Below are 21,773 nucleotides of genomic sequence, written 5' to 3' on the forward strand. Positions count from 1 at the left end.
CACATCAAATGTTTAAATGCATTTATGCACCACTTTAAGGAAGCAAGAAATCATCAGAATCATTTTGATGGATTTGATGGAAGCAGCATCTCTCAAGATAGTTGGGACAGAGCCATGTTTGTAGTTCCACTGTGTAGCATCCCCTCTTCTTTAGACAAGAGAGGAGAACAATGTTAAATGACCTTTGGCCCAGAGATGATGGCAGTATTTCCAGAGCTTCTTCATATATGGGTTCGTCTTTGCATGGTAGAGCTTTAACCTGGATTTGTGGGTGGCATGAGAGTGATTTTTTTTTTTAACTGTTCCTGAGCCCATGCAGTGATTTCCATGACAGAATCATGCCTGTGTTTAATGTGGCCCCGCCCGAGGGCCCGAAGATCACAGACATCCAATATTGATTTTCAGCCTTGTCCCTTGGCGCACAGAGATTTCTCCAGATGCTCAGAATCTTTTGATGACATTATCTGTGCCGCAGATGATACTATGTTCAAAGTCTTCACAATTGTGAAACACTATTCTGAAATTATTCCACAATTTGTAGCTGCAGTTTTCTGCTGATTGGTAAACTTCTGCCCATCTTTACTTCAGAGCAAGTGAAGATGCTCTTGTTATATCACCTGTTGCCAATCGATCTAATTGGTTGCAAAGCGATTCCCCCAGCTAGATCAGCCCAGCTTTTTGTTATTCTCATGCCAACGTTTTTGTGATGTGTTGTTGCCAACAAATTTGAACAAACCTGATATTTTTCATAAAAAATCTGGAAAATTAATGAGTTTAAATATTTGATTTCTATGTTCTATTGAGAATAAAATATGAGTTTATGAAATTTGCAGATCATTGCATTCTATTTTTTCTGTTTTATACAACATCCCAACTTTTTAGCAATTGTGGTTGTAAGTTCAAGTACCACAAAATATACATTAGGCTAACAAAAAAAACAGTTTGCACTGGAAACCTACAAGAGCTGAGACAAGTATCATAAATATTCATAATTTTAAGCAGTATTTCTTTTACAGATTTTACTACACCCTCAGTGTATTCATGGTAAAAGTATAATACTTGCAAGCTATGAGGACATACATTTTATTGGCTCCGTTATGCATCCCCATTGTATTCACTCCTTCTTCAATCCATTTTTGGTGTCTTCTTGTTTGTTTGTTTTTATCTGTTTTAGCTTTTCTCATTCTCACTTTTGTCAGGAGGGACCAATTGATTGTTTGCCCCTGTTTAAAAGAAGCCAGCATTACCAAAAGCATCTCTTGGTCCCACAGACCAAGCTCCTCTGCAGCACCATCAGTTCTCTGTCGCTTTGTGGATTTTTGATTTTTTATTTCTCGATGGAAGCCTTGGCAGTGCTTTTTCTTCTTCTTTCTTTCTTGTGCATTCACTATTTAATTAACTTAGGGTGATAAGCCACTATAACCTATTGTGAGGCTGTCCAAACCGGCTGCCACCTTTTTGTGTTTTTGGCCAGGGCTCTGACCTTTATTTATCTCCAGGTTCAGATTGGTTTATTTGTAGAAAGATTTGGTCTGCAGCAGTTGGGTCATTTATCATGAAATGCACAGTCTGAGAAAAAAAATGCCTTAGTCCAAATGAAAGAAACTTGCATCCTCTGTATATTGAGTTCACGTTGTCATTTAAAATCAAACCAGCCACCCACTGTAACTTTTCTACAGCTACATGGGAATTGGGGTTCCTTTTGCAGCTCACTAATTAGCCTGTTAGACCACTGATTGAATGATATCAAGGAGAAGAACAAAACATGGCATGTTCTTTATCTGTTTAGACTATTTTCTTTCTGTGATCCAAACAGCTCTAACATTGAGCAGTGTTTGTTGGCCTGTATTTGCCATATTGAGTTCAAACTTGGTTGTCTTTTTTTAGCCACCCGACCTTTGTTTAAAAACCCTGTATTACACATGCAAAGCAAATACAGAGAGGTAAAACCCTCCACAAAAGTAACCATTGTCATTTTCAATTTAAAACTTTCCAAAGTCAGAAGGTGTATTGACTTTCTAAACTACAGAAAATATAAAGGAAGGTGCAGGACTCTGACAGAAACATGTTAGCAAAAGTCTATACTTTAGCATCTTTGTAACACATTTCCATTTGTTAATAGAAAGTCAAAAGTCACAACGTCATTTCTGAAGCTTTTCACCTTTTGAAAACACCAATTCTGCTCATATACACAAACCAGTAAACATACAGGGCAATGACACGAACTGGAGATTGTTCAAGTTGAGTCATAAGGCAGAAAGTGATGCATACAGCCTGCAGTTATTGCTGATTTCTGAACATAAAAACTAAAAAATATTATTTAACAGAACTAATCTAAGTTTAAACATGAACTGTCACATTTTTGGCATCGTGATCACAACTTTGGAAAACACATCTGTGCAAATTACACACTCATTACTCACATTAATGACCACTCATAGACACCTGCAGTATTACAGTTATACTTACTTTCAGCGTTATGTGATGCAGTAAATTGCCTGCCGCAAACTTTGGCGAACCATTTTTGCACTGTAGTAAACTCTAAAGTTAGAGGAGGTTTTTCAGCATTAGATGCTCCATTTGATTGTATATAAACATTACAGCCAAATATAACTACTGAAGTTCTAAGATCAGAAGAGGAAAGAGAAGTGAAATGGGAGGAAGCTTGTGATTACATGCTAGATTCCCTCTGTTCTCACATCGTTATAGCCCACTGAGAGATAAAGTGACTCAAAACAGGGGAAAAAAGAAGAGAGGCAATGTACGAAGTGGCTGGAGCGGTAAGCCAAAATCAGAAAAGCAAGATGAAAAGACAAAAGTACACAAGAACACTGTTTAATGATGCCTTTCAGGCCACAGTGCACAAAGCCTCAAATCATGCTTCTCACAAGCCTTAAAAGTATGAAGGACCAACTCAGGGGCAAATAATGAAAAGGACAAGTTAATCTAATTCTTGTCATCTGTGTGTGTATATGTGTGAGTAACAAGGAAAAGGGGAAGTGCCATTTCTGGTGGAGAGTTTAAGCTCCAAGGGGGAGATTAGGCAGTCACGCTGAGTTGATCTCATTGTCCAGGATAAGAGGATGAGCACCATGGCCCTCTGGAGATTTTTACCAACACTGCTACAGCTTTCTGAAATCAATAAAGGGAGCGAAGATGGTGTTTATACACTGATTGATTGCGTTGTATCATTTTCACTGTGTTCAGCATGGCTTACAACCACCAGCTGGTCCTTGGGAGCGGTTTAGTGGCCAATAGTTACAAGACGATGAAAGCTGGTATCTTCCAGTCTGGCACTGTGTGGCCTTTGATAATCTGATAAACTGAATAAAAATGAATTTGATTAAAAAAAAAAAAACTGCTGTACTTCAATATGCTACTTCCCCAGCTTTCACAAATTTCTTTAATCTTGTATGCTACACTTGTAGGTGTCTCAAAGGACAATGTTAAAAGCTTTACAGAAACTGCATTTATTTGTAGAAAAACAATTTAAGTTGAAAAGAGTTTGCTAAAATATGTAAATGGGATTTGCTGGATGGTTAGGTGTACAAATCTTTCATCTATACCTCATGTGTATTCTACTAAACCAGTTAGTTATGATTAAGATAGGAATATTGTTTTGGATAAATACTTAAAAATCAATATGTTTCATCTTTTGCTTCTGATCTGAAAAACTGTACCTAGAAATAGTGTTGCTTTTGAAAGACAAATGTTAACATCAACAGGCTGTGTGCTGACAATGGCGCATCTAACATTCAGTTGAGACAGGGTCGATCAGGACAGTTTAATGGATTAACTTGTATTTGCTAATTGGCTCTAAACACAAGGTACAGGGCAATGGGTGTGTCATTAGTTTGCCAAGTAAATTTAAAAAAAAAAAAAAAAGCAGAACCTGCTTTTGGTTTGAGTCACCTCTCATTCCTTTATAATTTGCTAGAAAATATTTCTCAGTAGAACCTTAAGAAAGCTTTCTTATTATTTATTTAAGTAGTCCTCGAGAATAATTGTCCAGGCTTATTGAAGAACATTCAAAGCTCTTCTTTGGATGATGAATGTCTTTTGTTCCATTTTAAGATGATCCCTCACTGCTTCAATATTTTTGAGGTCCGGACTCTGGGGTGGCCAATCCATGACTGGTAGTGCTCTATTGTGTTTTTCTATCCAGCTATGCTTTTACTGCATTTTCATGCTAAAAATAAAGCAGTAGCCAACAGATTCTTTTGTAAATTCTTTCTAGATGGTATTGGATATTGAATCACAATCTTCCATCACTTTCTACAAGATTCCCAACACCAGTGGCTGAGATGCATTCCCAAATCACGGCAGAACCTCCATACGACACTGTTGTACCTCTATCCCGCCACCCTCCCCCTCCCACTGAGATCATTTCTGATCAGGCTTGGGTGAACAGTAGATTGACATTATCAACATCATCACCTTTCATCTTGTTTTGTCTATAACTTGTCCAGCTTCCTCATGTTTCCTCATGTGTGCTAAAGACACACTGCACCAGCATGTTGCCAACTTCTTAAGAATTAACATATAATTTTTATAAAATTCAAAGGAAGTAAAATATACAGAAATGTCAGGTGGCTCAAGATCTTTTACACAAATCACAAATGCTTGTGCAAATTTTCATGGCCATCCATTCAGTGGATGTTGACATTTTTCTTTAGTTCCAACTGGTGAAACAAAATGGGAAATAAACTGTTTTATAAGTAATTAGAAGGACGTACTGCAGGAAAAACAAATTAGAAATGTTTTTTCAGAAAAAAATCAATAAAGGCTATGGTTCTAAAAAATAAAAAAAAAACCACATTTAGTTAACCTCCTAGGACCTGGCGTCCACATATGTCGGCATCACATTTTGGGTTATTTAGCCCAAAATACTCAATTTTGCTCTGCAAGGGCCTGATATCCACTTACAAGGACATTATACTGCTACTGTTCTATCAAAAATGTAAACGAATATCCTCAGATGTGGCTCTTATTTCTCTTAAAAACAAAAATAAGGTAAAAAAAAAAAATCTGGTAATTCTTTGTTTTTACATTCATCGGGCCCCAATATGCCCAAATATCAAAGAGGAGGTCTCAGGAGGTTAATATTACAATTAGTTTGCAAAGGCATCAATATAAAGAAGCATTACGTTTTCTGTTTGATGTTTAGATTTTAATGAAAGGGTTCAAAATATGTTTCCCTTTAAATGTAGGCACCATCATTGCTGTGTAATCAGGAGGTCAATGCGGACCTTTTCTCTTATTTTTTTTTTTTGAAAAAATTCCACTTATTTGACATGAGTGGAGTTTTAAACACTACAACACTGAATACCATCACTGGTGTCTTATTGTAATGCACCAACTTTCTGTCTGTCTGCTTATCCTCAAATTCCTCCTACATAATCCTGAGTCGAGCAACCAAATTTGACACAGGTACATCTTAGGCTCCTTAAGGTTCTCATCTATGCCAGATCCTAGGTTGTCATCATGTTGCCTAGCAGCCTTCTTCAAATATTCTCAAATTACCCATTTTTAGCATGTATGTGCCTATAAAACCTATAAGAGCATTGTATCAATTCATTTCACACCAATGACATTAAATTCATATCAACAAACTATAATATAAAGATATATATTATTTATTATCATGCAGTCACATTGCCTGGTGACCACCTAACAGACTAAAATCACATTTATATAGTAGAGAAGGACATGGCTGTGGGTACACACAAGTTTAAAAGCGTTAATAAGGCTTTCTGGTTATTGGGTTCATATTAAATTCTTAGAAGATGAGCTTGAGGGTTTTTTTTTTGGTTTTTTACACTACGTTAATATTTTCAATTTTCCAAGACACGTCTCTGTTTCCCCGACTGCGTTTTTAGGGTCTGATTGCCTTTTGTTACAATATGGTGTAGAGTGGCAACAGTGCCTTTTGATTGGCTGATGCGTGGAGCCACATCTGTTTCATTTCACACAACATTTGGGGAAAAAAAATATATGAAGAAATGCAGAAGGAGAGAGTTGAGACAGCAAAGATGAGCTAGAGAGGGGAAAAAAAGAGAGGATGAAAAGGAAGAACAGAGGTCAGTGAAGGAATAGGCATGCGAGGCAACAAAAGACCAAAACAGAGGGGGGTTATTTCAGAAAATATTGAAGATGAGACGAACCAAAAAGGCAATTTTGGAGAGGGACTCCAATATTTCTCTTTCAGTTTTTCTTCTTCTCTCACCCCCCCCCCCCCCCCCCCCCCCCCTCCCTTTAGTCCCCACCCAATCCACAGTCTGCAGTCCTACTGTGAGAGCAAACTAATCTGTACTGACAAGGACAGGGCTGACGTGGAGTGTTTGATAGATCCTGAGGGAAATCTCCCACATACATAAATTGGTTATTCTACGTTTCATCTGCCTCTTGACATGGTTTCATTTTATGATCTCTTTCATTATCTGTCTGTCATATGCCAGTCTTTATCACTCTTTAAACTTGATGAGTTTAAGTGATACCAGATGAAACAGACATCACTGTATGGGAAGCCACTAGCTCCCCAGACACTATGAGTTTGGGATTTTAGAGTGGATTTTCTGTGAGCTCCATACATTTATTACTGGCTGTAACCTGGCTCAGTGAGCTGTCATCTATTAAGAAAGCTGGCCCTTTTTAAGGCAATTAATAATGCCATTTCCAAATTTGAGCTATATTTTGACACTTAAACCCGGTTTACACTCCCCTGTCCTTTCTAAATAACTCAGCAGTTCTCCAAACAGTGACCTACTGTTGCCTTTCAGTCTTTACAGAAGGCATGTTGTTAGCAAGTTAACATTTCAATAAGATAATCAGAGTGAAAAGGCAAATATTAGAAGTGAAACTCATTAGAGAGGAGCTTGAACCCCCCTAGGAAGCACACACGCCATCAGCACACAAAATTTCTGGTATCTCCGCCACCAGATCCTGAGTTAATCCCAATAGTCTAATGACGCCCAAATACATCAGGCTAAATGACCTCATTACACACACATTTAGGTTAGCTTCAGGTGAACTAGTAGAGTCAGAGGTAGTCTCTACTATTAATATGCTACGGCCTTTATAGCTGCGTCACAGTAAGAAGCAGATGGAGCTCCTGTTGAAACCAGCTTTTATTCATTGGAGCTATTATCTGATTTCCCTTGAAGTCTCCAAACCAATTAGAATCAAAATGTATTTCAGTTTGAGAGACATCTAGACTCCGACACAGAGAACAGTCAGCCACACAGCTGGAGAGTAATTGAACTACAAATAATTAAAACAGCTGCAAAAGTAAATCGTTCATGTCAGTTCACCAAGACATTTAGAAAGCAGGGAGGGATACAGTTCTTAGCATGATAAGGACTGCATTAATGGAATAATACAGCATTGTTTGGCGCTCCACTTAATACCCTCTCCATCTGAAGAGCAAACATGAGCCTTGTGGCTCTTGTTTAGCTCCCTATTGACGCTCATTTATCTAATCTGTGTCGGAAAAGAGAGATTAAAAATATTTGTTACATACACGTTATTTCTCACTTGCAGCTGCCACTTCCTGGACTTTGTCACAGTCGGGCAACCAGCAAATTACAGGAAGCCACGGCACCCTACTGGCCATTACCAAGAAATATCTCCAGTACGTGACTCCTCATAAAATATGCCTCTGTCACATTTTGTTTGGTTACACATTGTTACCATAATGCCAAATTATTCATTTGATGTTGCTTTATATTGAATAATAAAACCTTGTCGCTGTGACTTTTATCCACCTTGTGCCTGTGAGGTCCATGTGACCCAGCTAACACACTCCAGTAACCAGGAGAAACTAGCATTTAGTTTTCCATTTCCACACCACAAAGCCTTCATGACAGGCGCAGAGGACATTTCGAAAAATCTCCAGAAGGTATTTTCAAGAAATAAAGCTAGTGACTGAGTTGATTGAAGTGCCTTCTCTGAATTTAGACCTTACTTTTAATTTATAACTGAAAATCTGACTACTAACAGAGAGAAATCCAAGCAAGATTCATGCAAGAATAGATGGACAGCTGGGGGGTTTTCATCCTACCCATCATCACATTTTTAAATTAACGCTGGTCTCACAAGTCAGGATTCAGTTATGGCCAAGACAACTGTACCCACTGTTCTCCATACAATACCTCCATCTGGTCATTTTTTTCCTGCTGCCAAAAGGTCTATCATGTCCATCTTGGAATGCATTTTCATGCAGATGTCCCGTTCTCTTGTTAGTATGACCCAGTAGACAAACACACAGGAAATCATGTGTGCTGGGTCACAAAAACAAGCGGCCTATCTACAGCACATCAAACAAACAAAACCAAGTTTGAAAGGAAATCTATCATTGAAATCTGACTACACAAAAAGTGCCACAGCCATAGCAGAGCATATCTCCACACCGGCTGCAAAAGTCCTGCTTTCTTTTTGCTCACATATGAGTAAAAGAAAAATTATATATTCACATTTACCTGGAAGAAGGTGTTTTACATAACAATCTAATACATAAAGACACACACAATCTCTCCTTCCATTGCTGGACTCACTGTCAATTTGCGGTGTTGAAACAGATTCAGGTCTTTGATGTATCATTGTTGTCAGTGCTAACCAAATCACTGCTGTGCATGAAACGAACCCCCTCAGGTCTCCAGAAGAGACAGCAGACTTTTCTTTCACTGATTTTCTTTTTTTTTCCAAGACAGATATCCACAGAGGTTTTAAGAGTGAAAAGAGGAAAACATGACTGTATGGTTAACAGGGCTTTTGTGTTCCTTAGCTCCACTTTTATTTTCCTATTTACGAACAAAAGGAATTTCATTCTTGTCATTTTTTTTTTCCCAGTTATACTTTTTTTTTGACAGAGTCCTTTTGTTGCTACAAGGATGTGTTTGAAATGTATCTTACAGAATTGAAAGTGTGAGCTTCTTTTTTTTTCATCTAAGTGGATTCCTTTACCTTGTTCTGTTTGTGCTTTTACATCCAACAATAGGACTGACAAATGGAGCTACCTCAAAAGCCTTCTCAAATTGACATGAGCGATTTTCTACCTCATTTTGCCACAACAAACCCACTATGATACCAGGGCATTGTCACTACTCGCTTTTATAGTGGCAGAGCCAGTTTTGTGATCCTTGTAGACATTTTGCTTTTATCTGAGCCCTTCTAACCCTGTTTCTGCTCTGTGTTTTTTTTGTTTCTATCTCCGTGTCAACCTCTTGCTCTTATCCGCATGCACAATTCAGGGCAAGAGCAGTGATAGTTGCCAGTGAGTGTATGAGTGTATTAAATTGTATGGTAATCGCAGTGAGAAAAGGGCACACGGTGCAGTTATGTTTCTAATGAGACACAGAGAAGCGGCCTGACCTCTCCAGCTGGTGCGCTGCAGACATTCATCATCCCAAACACATGGTGGATGAAGGGGTGAGGGGGGAGAGAGAGAGAGCACTGCCCTCTATTGAGAGTAACACCACACTGCGGGTCAGCAAGAGGAATAAATTAAAGATGAAGAAGGGATGATGAGAAGAATATTAGGGGAAAAAACCCACCTTGTAGAACCAACACAAAGAGGAACAGGCTGGAGAAGCGGGGGTGTCGTTTTGTGTTCAGCACTGAAGCTCTGACTGCTTGCAGCTACATTGTAAAGCAAAACTGTCTGTTACCAATAATTGATTTGGATGTAATTATACACCATAAAGCGTAAATCACATAATCACTACAGTCACTACCGCTGAGCCCAGGATGCTGCCAGGCAGTAGAGGATACTGTGGCTTTGTGGCACTCCAAATTTTTGTCTCTGAAAGAAACTGAAAAGAAAAAGAGGTAATGGATGGGCTTGAATAAGCTCCAACAAATGACTGATACTCTGTCCGCAGACAGAAGTAAGGATTTTCAACAAATCTGTTAATACAGCTAACCAAATAGAACTCAAATCTACAGCATGGCGTTATGTGGGATGTTTGCGCTCATCAGTTCCTCTCTTTTGCTTTTGATGTTTTTACTTTAAAAGGGAAATCAAAGGGCAAAAAATGGTCAAGAAATTGCTTAAGTGTGCCCTACATGAAAGCATGTTTTTTTTATTCATATAGTATCAACACAACTCTTTTATTCTAATGTAATATTTGGCAAATCGTTTGATTTTATTATTTTTTATTAATCCCTCATTTTAGTTTTTAGAGTTTTTCCAGTGGCACAGATCCAACCTCAAAAATGCTGATTGAACTGTGTAGAATTTCAACACAGAGAGTAATATAAGTAGAAAGATGTGATAGAGATGGGGTAATTAATTCAAGGAGAATATATTTCCTTCTCCCCATCTTTTGTACAAAGCGGGGTACATTGGCCTTACTTTACACTGAATACATTACAAAATTTACTGACAATATTTTCCAACTGTTCTCAAATCCTATTCCGTGGAAAACCAAAACAGATGAGTGTTAGTTCATCTTTCCAACTTGCCACAACTTGCAAAGGAGCAGCACTGAGATCAAATGTGTGAGTTAATAACTAGATCGCATAAATTCGAGTTCTTTTCTGCACTACTTTTAATGGAAAAACTGGGTATTTCTGATGAGTTGTGGATTGTTTCAGAACCCTGTTACATTTTATTATTTATGCACACTTGGTTTAAACGTTTCCTTTTATCAGTTCTTTACTTAACATTAGAATTTGTTTGCCATACAGACTTTGTACCAATATATTAATAAGGACATAGCTAGTATGCACGTCTTTCCTAAATAACTTAAGGATTTAAAAGGCCTTCCTGCATTTAACAGGGATTCTTTCTGCCTGGCTTACCAAAACGTGAAAGTGATGGATATTTTTAACTGATGTTGCCACAAAAAGAATGCTATCAGACTCCAACATGATTTAGTTAGTTGGGTGTCTTTTTGCCTTGCTTGGGCCATTTACCCAGCTCTGTCAGGTACAAAAATTGGTTTGTGATTGTTGCATCTTGCACAGAAACTTCTACAAATATCCATTTTTCTGCCATCTGCATCCTGATTATTTATTTCAAAAAGCAAAACGCTTTTATTCTGTATTCAGACAAAACAGCCCAGCATGGCAGGCATTGTGCACGATCCATCTTTTGTGTCTAACCCTGTCCCATGTTATTGCTATTAATACATTTCAGGGCCACCTGTTGTAGGATCTTTGCCATCAAAGCTGCTCTCTAGCTAGGTTGAACACTACTGAGAGAGTGGGGATAGTATGCTAATAGCAGATCTTACCTACGTTTGCTTTCAAATTTACCAGCATTTCCCATGATCTTGTGCATCACAACAGACACTTCATAAATTGTATACTGCTTTCAAACAGACCAAATTGCAGCTATCCACCGATCCGTAGAGTGGAGCCTATTCAAGCTGATACTGGACAAAAGAAGGGTTACACAATAGACAGGTCGCCAATCTATGACAAGATTAACAAAGCATTCAGATCTTATCCGTTCTTCTTCAGTTGATATATATTTTTATTGTGCAATTTCAAAACAACTTTATACGAGTATGGAAGCCTGTAAACTTCTGTAAAGGCGAGTAGAAAACAACCCATATGGAAAAGAAATAGTAAAAACTTATATGATTTACTCATGAAAGTGGCCACTTTCTCATTACTTTCATATATTGTTTTAGGAAGTATCCAAAACATACAAGTTTCATTATATAATTTTTCAAGGGATCTTATATCTGTTTTCACTCTTGTATGCTTTTCATACAAGTTTCACACAAGACAGATACAAACTTTATAAGATTTATATATATCTTTTCCATATGGGAATAGGGAGGGGACGGCAGACAGTAAAAGGCCTGAGGGCAGATTCGAACGCAGGTCTCTGCAGTAGCCTTACAGCATATGGATTAACCTGGTGAACCATACTGGCACCAAAGTGTGGCACATTTTTGATACATTTTTCTCTTTGAATTTCAAAACCTGTATTTAAATGGGTGTACAAAATAGAGCAATGCAGCAAAAAAGTATTTGTCTTATTTGTTTGTTTTTTGTTTTTAAAAAAAATTGGGGATAAAAGAAGGGAAGGCAGATCCTTTGTGTAAAAATCTCATGACTTTTAACTTTGTGAATGTTAGTACAGTACAAAGAACAACCCCTACCTTTGGCACAATGCTACTCACCCGTGAAATTCTGCTTTGTTCAAACGGAACTGCACCTTAATATTTCTCATTGTGGGGTCAGATTCACAGCAGTGCTCCTCTGTGATCATCCAGAGCCAAACCTTCTCAATGGTTATTTGAAAGCATGTTTTTGTATAATTCAGAATATTACCCACTGAAACTGAGAGGCTTTTCTGCCTGACCTAGAATTGCTATTTAAGCAGTTTTCATCCACACTGATTTCAGTTTTCAAAACTGTCCTCCCTTGCATTTCTTTCTTTTTATTTTTTTTAAACCGGAGTGGATCCTTAAATCTGCACTTTGAAATGGGGCTAGCGTCTGAACTGTGAACATAAGGGAGAGTTTGGGGATATTTAACTGCAGACTTGGCCAAAATATGTTCAAGAAAAACCTTGGATCTTATCCCTCAAAACCTCCTGAACCTCAGTTTGGACTCTATCCAGCCTTGTATTGATTGCGACACAGAAAAAGCAAACCTACTTTTTAGGCTAGAGATATAATTAGGATAGTACTCATTATAAACAGATGCAAAGCTAACAACATCTTGAATTTTCATGCCTATTATCTTCTTTTTTTTAAATTATAGGAAGCATCTGAGTTGTTTTTAGCTTTTGTTGTCGCTGTGATTTAAAGTAGCAGACTCTCACAACCTCAGCACTTACCTCTGTGAGTCACTTCCAGACTTCCAATCTGGTAAACTGTATTATTCAAGACAGTGCGTGCTCTGTATATCAGTCTCAGGTTGTTCAGAAAATGGTGCGGCATTGATTTTTAGCTGCGACAAAGAGAGGTGAAAGGCAGCAGCTTGATCAAGGCAAGCATTCAGCAAATCAAATAAGTTTGATGGGTGTTCTTTGACATTCATTGTTTTTCTGCTTTGTTTGCATCTCCATCGGATGCTGGAAAATAATTTGCATGGCCCTGGCAGTCTGCAAGACAGACTTCATATTGCAACGATTTATTTATTTATTTTTTGCACACATCGTGGTTCATGGAATTTTAATGGTTTAATGGTACCATCAAAGTGTTTGTGCTACATAACTTTTTAAATAGGTGATTAAAATGTAAAGTGTAATTCTTCTTTTTAGGTAGTTTTCCCTGAATGGGCTGACCGATGTTTTATTTCCCCTCCTGTTAATCCTTCCATCATTCCTGTGTGTTCACATTATTTCAAGTTCTTGTGTTTGCTTCTTTTTTCCTTGCTTTACCTTATTTTCCCTGCTACCTTCTTATCCCTTTTGACTCCAACCTTTTATTTAACCTTTTATCAAAATCCACTCCTGACATACAAATTTTTATCCTCTCTCTGCAGAATGGAGGCAGTGGGCTACCAGCGAGTGCTACAAGTAGACTTGGAGGTAAATGGGCTGATGGTAACTCAGGGGAGCAGGGAGGTGGCATGGCAGGTCGAGTATCCGCTCACGCGCACCCTGACCAGTGAAGTGCAGACTCTCATCCGTCTGGCACCGCAGGACCTGGGTGGCATCGTGCCACTGGCCATGGTGAGGAGTGACTGGTTGGAAATTGGAAGCATGTGTGCGTAAGGGAATATGTGTCTAAGTTCAGTGTTAGGCTAACTTAAAATAACCCATCAACACTACATGCATTTGTTTTTTGAGTGTGTTATCACAGATAGTTAGAGCCACAGTAAGTTTGCAAAGTTGTTACTTCCAATGTTATAAACTGTTTTACTACTTTGTGTCTGATACTTTACCCCAAACCAGTCGTCAGCAACCTTCAACATCAAAAGAGCGATTTGAGTTGCTCCTACCAAACAACGGGAGAAAAAAAACAGCATACCCGGGTCATTTGGGGTTGACAGGGGACAGATGAAACTGACTGATGAAATTAGGAAAGGATAAATAATGCATATATTATATGTATAAGGGTTGTGGCATCCTGGTGATGCTTTTTATACTAGTCGTCTGTGTATTCAACTTCCAGTGCAGAAGTCTACATGAAACTAAAATGCCTCAAAAAAAGCACATCAACAGATTCGGTCAGACCAACTTTAGCTCTTGGACACTGACATACTGAGAAGAAAACAAAAGATTTATCGAGACACATAAGATAAACAGAATCTGGGGCAGACCTTACCTGGTAGAAACAGAACACACTTTGGCATGTGAAGAGCTCAAACAAGGGTAGCAGGTGATATATAATCCTACACAATGGTGGAAACTTGAGCTAAATGTGACCCATGCAGCAGGACAGTTGTCTTAAGCAGATGAGACCGCATTTTTTTTTAAAAATGCATCAATGAAGTGCTTGTTGAAACAAGGTGACCTATATCCAACAAAGCCTGTTTTGCAATTGCAGAGAACAAGACTAAAACATGATTAAGAAGGATGATCAAGAAGGTCTTGAGTTAGAATCCAGGGTGGGGTACTCCTAGGTTTACTGCTGAATCTAAATTGTGAGTGTGAAAGGTTACCTGTCTCAGTGTGTTAGTCCTGTGACAGACTGGTGGAGTGCCTGTGAAATCAGGGATAGATTCCCCCTACTTCTACCCCACAGCCTTAAATTGGTTAAGTGGTAGTCTGAAAGCAAAAGCAAGAGATTATATTAGATGTCTAGTAGCTTTTGAACTTATTTCCACCCAAAAAGTAATATTATATTAATAACATAACTCTCTATAATGTAGTGGTTTATCACTTACATCACCACGGACTGCCATTTGGCTTTTTCTACCTTTAAAACCCGGAGAGCAGCCAAATGGCTTTTAGCTAAGCTTTAGCTTCAGCCAAGTGGAAGCTAAATTGGCTAGTCATTCATATGTATATTAGGTTGTTAGCTGGGAATTCTGGAGGGAGGGGAGTGGGGGTGTGTGGATGAGGGGGTGGGGGAGCTGCTAAAAGCTGTGAACTTCCTTTTGTGTTTCATCTTGATGCATTCTCAATCATCCAGGGAAATAAATCTCCAAAAGTCACCAACTTGGAGTGTTTCAGTTTGCCATCTTAGGGAGAAATCAACACACATGGGTGTAGGTCCTTTGTTGCTGAGATTTATTGATAAAAACAGTACAAAAAACCAACCATTTGTACACATATTTACAAATAATAATAAAAAGTGAGTGAGTACATTTCAACATTATACCAGTGGTCTGATTGATGCCACAATGGAGCAAATCGAGCAAAGACTGATAAGTTCGCTGCAATTTCCAGTGTGTGGGGATCATTGGTCACCAACTGCATCACGTGCTACAACCCTGGTCTACATATCACCGTTGATGAACAGCTTTTCCCATCAAAGACTCGGTGCTGTTTCCTGCAGTATATTGCAAGTAAACCTGACAAGTTTGGGATCAAGTTTTGGGTGGCTTGCGACCTAAAATCCAAGTACATTTGCAATGTCTTCCCATATCTTGGCAAGGACCCCAATCGTCCCACTGGGGAGAGACTTTCTGAAAATGTAGTAATGAGGCTGATGGAACCATTCCTAGACAAGGGCAGAAATGTTACCACGGACAATTTTTTCACATCGCTTTCACTTGCGCAAAAACTTCTTAGACTGAAAACCACCATCCTCGGCACAGTCAACAAGATTCGCAGGGAAATTCCTCAATCCACTAGTGGATTGGCTAGTCATTCATATGTAAATGTGGTGGAGCTTGCAAGAGAGTTGGCTCACTGTCATGTAGCTGAGAAGAAGGCAAGAAAAGAACAGTTGCTTCGGACACAACCCTCCACACCTAGTCCTGGAAAAAGAGCCATGTGTCAGGTCAAACACAATTGCAAGAACAATCATGCCACTGTGCGATGTGTTCACTGCTACAGATACACATGTGGTAAATGCAGACTACAGATACCATGGCAGTGCCAGGATTGTGAGTGATTGCTGAAAATGTTGAAATGTACTCACTCACTTTTTATTATTATTTGTAAATATGTGTACAAATGGTTGGTTTTTTGTACTGTTTTTATCAATAAATCTCAGCAACAAAGGACCAACACCCATGTGTGTTGATTTCTCCCTAAGATGGCAAACTGAAACACTCCAAGTTGGTGACTTTTGGAGATTTATTTCCCTGGATGATTGAGAATGCATCAAGATGAAACACAAAAGGAAGTTCACAGCTTTTAGCAGCTCCCCCACCCCCTCATCCACACACCCCCACTCCCCTCCCTCCAGAATTCCCAGCTAACAACCTAATTTACATATGAATGACTAGCCAATTTAGCTTCCACTTGGCTGAAGCTAAAGCCTAGCTAAAAGCCTACCAGCCATTTGGCTGGTGGTGGGTTTTAAAGGTAGAAAGGTAGAAGCCTGGGACTCCTAGTGTTATGCATTCAACTATCAAGATCACCAGTTTCATCCCGAAAGGAGAAACAGTCCCTTTGGGGTTGTATCAGGAAGGGCATCTGGTGTAAAACTCTGCCAAATCAATGCGGAGCTACCCGCTGTGGCAACCCCTTGTGAATGGGAGCAGGGAGCAGCTCAAAGTAGCTATTAATAAGATAAACTTTCAACTTGGCGGCCATTGCATTGAGGCTGGTGTTAATTCAGGCAGGCTAGAATATCAGCTGTTGGCTCAGCTGATTCCTTTCTACAAATCTAACTGGCAAATCTCATATAGCCAGTGCTTTTTTAGTTTATAGTTACTGCTGCCCTTTTACAAGCCGCTTTCCACTGACGTCTCCTCTGTTCTGCACAGGAGTGTTGCTCTTCTGGTTTTACATACGACAGAACAGAACCATGTCAACAAATTAAACTAATTTTGAGTTTGACATCATAAAACCCAACACAATGGAAAATGTCTCGGCATCTTAATAATGCTGAGATGTGGATGCACTGGAAAGTTAAAGAGCAAAAAGAGAGCTGTAATGAAGAAAACCTCACAAACCCCATTAGATTTGTGAGATCAACTTAAAGCTAAACATAGTACAAGATGAACACCCACATTCAATCATGTCTTGTAACAAGATAGTTTTGGCAGTTACTTGGCAACTGTTTCTTTTACTTGTTTACTATGACATTCAAGGTCCAGTGGAAATACTTTAAAAAAAACATGTTTCTTTTTAAAGAGTTTACAGCTCTCCCACACTAAAAACATTTTTATAATGTATAAATGATAAAAGGGATAAAAGCAGCATGTCCTGTTCAGTGAACAACAAGGTATTGTCTAATTAGGAGCCACTCTGTATTTCATTTATTTTCATTTCCCATTTTTAGTCTTAAAGTCTACAAGTTTCTTAGCAAGGCCATTGTGCATTTTTTGATTCTGACTTTAAATAAAAGTATTTAGCCTCTTTATAAAGAATAATAATTTGCCATATGAAAGTATGGCAAAGCAATCATCATTTATTAGTCCTGAAGAAAAAACCCAGACCCAATTATTATTTTTAAAACAAAGCTTGGACTAACTTCTAATCGTCATGAAGCTTTTAAACGCCGCTCTCAATTTGCAGAATGAGAAGTTAAATTGAGTTGGATTTTAACAATCCAAATGTGGATGAATTGGCAAGTGGCTTATGATTGCTAACTGTATTATCATAATGACACTGTAAACATAATGAATTGTTCTTAATTGTTTTTGAGGAAAATCGTTCTGTGTGCTGAAGAGAGAATAGGGCAGTTTTAATTTTTGTCATTGATTATGTCCATGTACAAATCAAATGCTTTCAAGCACTTCATAAAGTTTTATCATACTCATTTTGTGAGGCAGCGGTGCACTGCTGATTTATGGTTTGTGGCGAGTAGAGCAGCTTTAAGGCTTTGGCTACATTTCTCCACTTTTAGTGGCTTAATAAAAGAGAATGCACACTCCAATTATATTGTATTAAATAATAGTAATACTAAAAAGTTTAATGGACAACTAATTGAAAGAGATATGGAAAAAATGCAAAGATGTATTGTAATAAAGATTTCAGAAAGTACTGACAGCGTGCAAACTTTGATTTAAGAAGAAAATGTGTCTTATTAAAGATTCAACAATTTGTCAATAGGTCTAATTAGTTAGCTGTTATTAAATTAATAGTAGTAGTAGTAATAAACATTTTCTGTTAAAGTCTTATTTAAACATTATTTAAATGCCAATTAGTGTTAAAGTAAGCATGGGGTGGCAAAGGGGCAACAGCAGGAATCTCGGGAATGCAGGCGACGGAAACGGGAAGGAAAAAATGATCTGTTAAAAAAAAATAATAGATATATACAGAGGGCTGGCTGGGAAATGGGACAAAGGCATGCTCAGGTGAGGTGGGAATATAATCAAGAAAGTGAGGAGAAGAAACAAAGGCAGGAAGACACAGGAAAATAACCTTCAAAGTAAAACAGGAAGTTACTCTAAGACAGATAACACATTGGCAAAAAAAAAAGATAGAAACCGGTTAACAGAGAAGGTGAGAGGAAATGGGGAAACTGAAGGAGTAAAGCAAAACCAATATGTGTGACAAAAAACAGAAACAATAACATTAACAGTATGCCTCTGTAATCCCCCCCCCCCCACACACACACACACACACACAAAATAAAAATAAATAAATAAATGAAGTAAAATATTTAGCTAAGAAGCCTAAATACACCAAGGCTGAAGACCTAAAATGAACTAAGAGCCCACACAACAGGAAAATGAATTTTTATTTAGAACTTTTGGATAACGTAAAAGTGCACTGCAATAACGAAGGTAAATCTTAGAACAACAGTACTTTGCTATCTTTACTAGTGCTGTAAGTTAGTTAAAAATTGTGATTGTGTTTGTGGCCACACCGACACAGTGTTCACACACTACCTGCACCACTGGCAAGTTGGCCCACTTTACAAAAAGTCTGAAGGATCAACTACGTTACAAGGGCGCATAATGGTACTTCAACAGAGTGATCTAAAAACAGCAGCCCCATTTAAAATATTTAAGCAATATAAGAGAAGATCATGTGAATTACTCTTAGCCAGTTCTCAAAACGTTTTGCTCACTCCTCATATGTAGGACACTGTCTTGGTGCAGTCTTTGAGACGTTAGTTGTCTCTCTGACTTCCGAAAACAAATTCTGCTCTCTAAAGGGCACCCATGCTTTGACAGCACATATTGCTTGTTAAGTGCCAGCTAATAAATTAAAGGTAGACGAGTCATTGTCTGAGCAAACTGCACCTTAGATGGCCATGTCCAGGGTATACCCCGCCTCTCGGAACAATAACAGCTGGGATAGGCTCCAGCCTCCTCCAAAACACCGAACCCGATAGGATGTGTAAAAAATAGATGCACGGATGGATGGATGGATGTATGTGTAGGTAGACACCAATCATTCCTGGCACTTAGCAGTACTTGTCTGGATACAGAATGCCAGATACCCCTGTTCAAGAGAACTCTCATCTCTCCGTGAGTGCTTCTGGCCTTAACTCCCACAGAGAAGCACACGCATGCTCACACTCACCCAGTACCTCCTGGCTGCCAAACATGAAGTGCAGAACTTGTCTTTTTTTTTTCTTCCTTTTTTTTTTTTGTTGTTCTTACAAGGGTTTTTTTTGAACAGCTGAAAATGCCTAGAATTGCTTTTTAAATTTGTCATTTGTGTGCATGCACAAAAAGGTCAAGAAGAAACAAGTACGAACGAGTAGATAAGAAGGCGCATGTTTAAACAGAAGATGGGTGAGATCAGTTTACGCATACCCTGACATTTTTAATTTTCTTTCATTTTTACTGAAGACATGTTTCTGTGAATTCTACAGGTATAAGCTTTCTGCAGTCAGTGTTTAAGAGAGCGCGAGAGATCAGTATTGGATATTCATCCCGCAGCAATGGTCAAAGCTCATAATTTCAGAGGAGATGCATTTTCCAGGAAAATTGAACAGAGCAATTTGTAGTTCAACCGATGACTCGCAATTTTGTGCCTTTTATGGCAGAACAGGATATTATAGAATGCTAGATGAATACTGAAGACAATGAGGATCTTGTGTGAGTGCGCTAAGCAAGTAATTTAGCATTCAAAGCGTGTTTCTTTTTTTTTCTGGATATGAAAGGAGAATTCTGACGTGAAGATTAAATAATCAGGCCCCATCTTATCTTAATGACCTTGTAGTACCATATCACCCTATTAGAGCACTTCGCTCTGCAGGCCTACTTGTTGTTCCTAGAGTATTTAAAAGTAGAATGGGAGGGAGAGCCTTCAGTTTTCAGGCCCCTCTTCTGTGGAACCAGCTTCCAGTTTGGATTCGGGAGACAGACACTATCTCTACTTTTAAGATTAGGCTTAAAACTTTCCTTTTTACTAAAGCATATAGTTAGGGCTGGACCAGGTGACCCTGAATCCTCCCTTAGTTATGCTGCAATAGACATAGGCTGCCGGGGGATTCCCATGATGCATTGAGTTTTTCCTTTCCAGTCACCTTTCTCACTCACTATGTATTAATAGACCTCTCTGCATCATCATATCTGTTATTAACCTCTGTCTCTCTTCCACAGCATGTCTTTTATCCTGTCTTCCTTCTCTCACCCCAACCGGTCGTAGCAGATGGCTGCCCCTCCCTGAGCCTGGTTCTGCCGGAGGTTTCTTCCTGTTAAAAGGGAGTTTTTCCTTCCCACTGTTGCCAAAGTGCTTGCTCATAGGGGGTCATATGATTGTTGGGTTTTTCTCTGTATCTATGAAGCGCCTTGAGGCGACTTATGTTGTGATTTGGCGCTATATAAATAAAATTGAATTGAATTGAAGATGAAATAATAGACTTGTAGATATATGTAATCTATTGCTACCCTTAAGAAAGACAAAATCATAGAGAGATTGCATTGCTAATATTAAGTGGCAGTTATTATTGGAAAATTTGTGAGTTTAGTACTACTGAAAACTGCTTTCACGAGAGTAGTTTTTAGGAGTTAATACTAGATTGTATGGGTTGTTCAGATGAGCAGTTTTGTCTCCATTTAGAAACCCTCAGTGGCTCTCGTCTTCAGTTTGTAACGCACTCCTGTTTGAAATCTCATAAATCAATACATTTAATAGAGGACAAGCGCAGAGGAAGTTGTCTGCACTTAAGACACTGCTATTTTCCTCTTACTGTGTGAGAATTCTCGTGCATTACTGAGATACTGAACTGAACTCTGGACCTGTGAATGCCAGCTCGACGTCACCAAGACAAATGGCGCTACATTGTTTGTGTTAAGTGATATTGGCTACTCTGATTTTAACGGGACAATCAAAGAAAACTGCAGGGCTGAACACAATCTGGCCCGACAGGAAAAGAGAGAGGAAAAGAGAGACGATGGTGGTGTTTCATTAATAAGCTTGAAAGACGGTACATGCAGAGAACATGCCAGCTGAGTGTGCACTACTTTTATTGCATCCCCCCATGAATTTTTGATCCCTCTCTTGCTGCTCCCTGCCTCTCTGTTCTCTCATTAGAAGAGACAGCCAGTTGGCCCCCATAGCTCTTTACAGTACATCCCAAATGTAATCATTAGCATTTTATTCATAGCTTCTGAAACTCACTCTATTTCAAACTCAATAACATTCGCTTTGTGCTTACAGTCCCATAACATTATAATCAGCACCATTAGCAGGAAGCTCTGCATTAACTGTATTTGTGGCCGTGGTTAAGCACCTTTGTCTAGAATTATAATCACCAGGGCAAATTCAGATTTATTCATTTTGGCTCCATTCAGTGGTTTAAAGTGACTTTTTTTTTTTAAAGAGGGTTTTCCTTTTTTTAAAT

The 21,773-nt window shown here is 38.7% G+C and overlaps 1 protein-coding gene across 1 annotated transcript in view; it reads left to right on the plus strand.

Moving 5' to 3' along the window:
* LOC308392198 (transmembrane protein 132C) overlaps nt 1-21,773 on the plus strand; it is a 187,767-nt gene that overhangs the window by 126,883 nt on the left and 39,111 nt on the right. Inside the window, exon 5 of the mRNA XM_080875128.1 lies at nt 13,447-13,636. Within this exon, the coding sequence (XP_080731254.1) occupies nt 13,447-13,636 (190 nt within the window). The remainder of the gene's footprint in view (nt 1-13,446; nt 13,637-21,773) is intronic.

The sequence above is a fragment of the Rhamphochromis sp. 'chilingali' genome (genome assembly GCF_963969265.1).
Source record: "Rhamphochromis sp. 'chilingali' genome assembly, chromosome: 2".
NCBI lineage: Eukaryota > Metazoa > Chordata > Actinopteri > Cichliformes > Cichlidae > Rhamphochromis > Rhamphochromis sp. 'chilingali'.